We start from the raw sequence: 3,928 nt of genomic DNA on the forward strand, positions 1-3,928 counted from the left end.
CTCGCTCGACCCTTTTGCCGCGAGAGGGCGCCGGCCGCGTGTAAGAGGTGGCTGGCGCCCTGAGGCGGCAATTGGTGGCGTGGGGAGTGCGGAGAACGCTACTGGCGGCGTGACAGGGCCTCTCTCGGTTGCGTGTGCCGCCCATCGGCACGCGGGTGCGCAGACATCGCGACTCTGCCCGCTCGCTCGACCCTTTTGCCGCGAGAGGGCGCCGGCCGCGCGTAAGAAGTGGCTGGCGGCCTGGCGCCCTGAGGCGGCATTTGGTGGGGTCAGCGTGCGGTGCTGAGTCTTACTCGTCGGCGCTGGGGCCAGATCCCAGCGCAGAACTCTGCAACGCTGGCATACAAACACAAGAAGACTAACCCTAACCCTAACCCTAACCCTAACCCTAACCCTAACCCTAACCCTAGGTCAGCGTGTGGGGCTGAGTCTTAGTCGTCGGCGCTGTGGGGCCAGATACCAGCGCAGAACCCTGCAACGCTGGCATATACAGACACAACCAGACTAACCCTGACCCTAACCCTAACCCTAACCCTAACCCTAACCCTCTAACCCTAATAACCCTAACCTAACCCACCCCCCAACTCCACACCGCAAATTTGAAAGATCTTGATGAAAATCAGGCCCGACTGCAAATTTCTTCAAAATTTTCGCAGGCGCTCCGCGCCTGCAGATTTTGAAATAAATTCGACAAAATTGGTACCTGGCCCAACAAACCGGGCGCTAGGAGAGGTGAACTGAAGGCTGAGACAAAACGGAGGCTGAGCCTGAGTGGGGGCGCCCGCGCGCCCCCACGCAAGCAAGCCTCTGTCCTTCGCGCTTCGGCCCATTCACTGCATGGACTTTGGGGGCGGGGTTGGTTGGGGAGAACCGGCACGGGGAAAGCCGGCCCAGTAGGGCGCCGCGCCCCAGCGTAGAGGGCGTCGTGTAGCCCACCTTTTGGTCTAAAGGCGTAGGCGTAACACAGGGGATCCCGGTGCACGGGATCGAGAGGGCAAGGCCGGAGTCTCACGTGCATGGTGCCCCACGTGCCCATGGTGGCGGTGCTCGTTGCGTGGATCAGCGTCGGCAACACGCCGCTGCTCGATCTGAGCGCGCTGGCTCCCGACTTGCCGAAGGGCGTGCGCGTGCTGGGCAAGGCTGAATTTTCCAACCCGAGCGGCTCCGTCAAGGACCGGATTGTCGAGTACATCTTGGATGAGCAGGAGCGAATCGGCCGGCTCACGCGCTTCTCGGGGCCAGACCATCGTCGCCTCCTCGTCGGGCAACACGGCCACCTCGCTCGCCATGTTTTCTGCCCTGCGAGGCTACAGGTGCATCGCCATCACCAACCGCGGGACGAGCAAGGAGAAGGTGCAGCAGCTGTACGCGTACGGCGCGGAGGTTGTCGTCACGGCCTCCGGCGTGCCCACCGACTCGCCGGTGCACTACCAGAACGTGGAGAAGCAGCTGGTGGAGGAGAACCCAGGCTACTTTGGCCTCAACCAGTATGACAGCCCGCTCAACCCAGAAGCGTACTATGCGACGCTCGGGCCGGAGCTGTGGGCGCAGACCAACGGCAAGATCACGCACCTGGTGGCTGCCGGCTCCACCGGAGGCACGGTGAGCGGCACCGCGCGCTTCCTCAAGAAGAAGAACCAGGCGATTCAGGTAATCATGCCTGACCCGCATGGCTCCATATTTTATGATTGGTGGGCGCATCGGAAGCTGGTGAAGCCGACGTCGTTCGAGGTGGAGGGCGTGGGCAAGGACTCGATCCCGCAGGCGCTCGATCTCTCGCTCATCGACGTCATGCCGCGCTTTAGCGACGAGCAGGCCTTCGCCACGTGTCGCACCATCGCCCGCCGTATGGGCATGATGGTCGGTGGCAGCGCGGGCGGCAACGTGCACGCCGCCCTCACCTTGGCCCGCAAGCTCAAGGGCCCGGCGACGGTGGTGGCCATTCTTTGCGACTCGGGCACCAAGTACCTCTCCAAGATTTTCAACGATGAGTGGATGGCCTCCAAGGGCTATGACGTCGCGGCGATGGACGCGTCCGCCGCCAACATTCCGCACCATCCCAAACAAGTTTGGCCCCCCGTGGGAAGGGGAAGGGACACTGAGTTCAACTGACACCTCCGTGGCGGCGTGGAACAGCGCCGACACGCACCAGAACGGGCACGTGAACAACCTCACCTTTGTCCCCTGGAGCAAGATGGCCTTTATAAATGCAGCTGGCATCGCATCTCGCGGGGCGAACGGTCTGAAGAACCAGTCAGGAGTGAACGCCGTGGCGGAGAGCCAGAAGAAGGGGCTGAGCGGTGATCGCACGCGCCGCCAGGACGACTGAGGCTCGTCGTCTATGAAGTACCGTCTGTTGGCAGTGCAGCGTCCAGGCACTGAACGTGCGGCCGAGTGCTAGGGTTCGCGAAAACGGTGCAGCAATCAGTTCGAGCGGTTCAAAGGCACCGCCGACATCGACGGCGCGCAGTTCTTGTTGAACTCGCGCTTCACGGAAATGATCTACACTAGAAGGCCGTGCGTGGAGATTGCCACTGCTGCGATGCGCTGGGTGCACTTGTGATGTCATTCGCATCTCATCCAAAACGCTCACCAGCGAACGCCTCGCACGAAACCCTGTGATACAACTTCTCCACCAGAAGTGTGTGGTGGTGCCTCCCGCCCAGCGTCTCTCTGCACCCGTCAAGAGCCTCGCGATACAGCTCCTCCGCCCCATCCAGGTCGCCCTTGGCGCGCAGCAGCCAGCCGAGGTTGGAGATCGAGACGAGCGTGCTCGGGTGCCTCCCGCCCAGCGTCTCTCTGCTTGCGTCAAGAGCCTCGCGACACAGCTCCTCCGCCCCGTCCAGGTCGCCCTTGTCGTGCAGCAGCGAGCTGAGGTTGTTGATCGAGACGAGCGTGTCCGGGTGCCTCCCGCCCAGCGTCTCTCTGCTTGCGTCAAGAGCCTCGCGATACAGCTCCTCCGCCCCGTCCAGGTCGCCCTTGTCGTGCAGCAGCCTGCCGAGGAGGTTGATCGAGGTGAGCGTGTCCGGGTGCCTCCCGCCCAGCGTCTCTCTGCGCGCGACAAGAGCCTCGCGATACAGCTCCTCCGCCCCGTCCAGGTCGCCCTTGTCCTGCAGCAGCCAGCCGAGGTTGGCGATCGAGGTGAGCGTGAGCGGGTGCCTCCCGCCCAGCGTCTCTCTGCACGCGTCAAGAGCCTCGCGAAGCAGCTCCTCCGCCCCGTCCAGGTCGCCCTTGTCCTGCAGCAGCCCGCCGAGGTTGGCGATCGAGGTGAGCGTGTGCGGGTGCCTCCCGCCCAGCGTCTCTCTGCACGCGTCAAGAGCCTCGCGATACAGCTCCTCCGCCCCGTCCAGGTCGCCCTTGGCGTGCAGCAGCCTGCCGAGGTTGGAGATCAGAGACGTGGTGCCCCTCTCCTCCTTCGGCACTTTAGCGAGAGCAGCGCGGCCCTCGTCGGCGAGCCAGCGCTGCAGGGAAGCGCAGACGGCGGTGTTGACTGCTGCAGGCCCGCCCGGCAGCGAGTCGATCTCCTTCCGAATGTAGTCTCGGTCCTCCGTCTTCGAGATTTGAGCGTCCCGCGCGTCGACGCCAGCGACGATGCCGGCGATGTCGCGGAAGCGGCCCGTGAGCAGCCCCTCGAACCCGGCTCGGTCAGAGTCGTTGAGGACGACGTGCAGGTCGCAGTCCTTCTGCAGGCACTTCCCCATCTCGAAGATGCACCACGCGCGCGTGATTGAGCCAGGGCCGCTGCGCGTCCACATCTCAGGCGGCTCTCCGCGCTCTGCGAAGAGGTACAGGTGCGGCGGCGCATCCCACTCCCCGGTGAGCGGAGACATGTAGAGGAGCAACTCCTTCACCGAGGCGAGCGCGTCCCCAAAGATGTTGTCCGTGTCCTCCTTGCGCGCGAGGTAGGCTGGGTGCGCACCTGCAGGCG

At 64.0% G+C, this 3,928-nt stretch overlaps 3 protein-coding genes across 3 annotated transcripts in view; 2 read left to right on the top strand and 1 right to left on the bottom strand.

Annotated features, from left to right (window-relative positions):
- The window catches only part of EMIHUDRAFT_471521 (hypothetical protein), a gene marked incomplete at both ends in the record, with an annotated part of 5,212 nt that extends 4,784 nt beyond the window's left edge, over positions 1-428 (top strand). The window contains one exon of the mRNA XM_005789465.1: positions 411-428. Within this exon, the coding sequence (XP_005789522.1) occupies positions 411-428 (18 nt within the window). The remainder of the gene's footprint in view (positions 1-410) is intronic.
- A 579-nt stretch (positions 429-1,007) lies between these two features.
- EMIHUDRAFT_446989 (pyridoxal-phosphate dependent enzyme) lies at positions 1,008-2,046 on the top strand (the record flags this gene model as incomplete). Its single annotated transcript, XM_005789466.1, has 2 exons — positions 1,008-1,731; positions 1,765-2,046. Coding segments are annotated over exons 1-2 (816 nt in total), but the record flags the coding sequence as incomplete, so codon positions are not given.
- Positions 2,047-2,627: 581 nt separating this feature from the next.
- EMIHUDRAFT_55433 (hypothetical protein) lies at positions 2,628-3,389 on the bottom strand (the record flags this gene model as incomplete). Its single annotated transcript, XM_005789467.1, has 1 exon — positions 2,628-3,389. A coding segment is annotated over one exon (762 nt), but the record flags the coding sequence as incomplete, so codon positions are not given.
- Positions 3,390-3,928: the final 539 nt, after the last annotated feature.

Source organism: Emiliania huxleyi (assembly GCF_000372725.1).
Source record: "Emiliania huxleyi CCMP1516 chromosome Unknown EMIHUscaffold_1278, whole genome shotgun sequence".
Classification (NCBI taxonomy): Eukaryota; Haptophyta; order Isochrysidales; family Noelaerhabdaceae; genus Emiliania; species Emiliania huxleyi.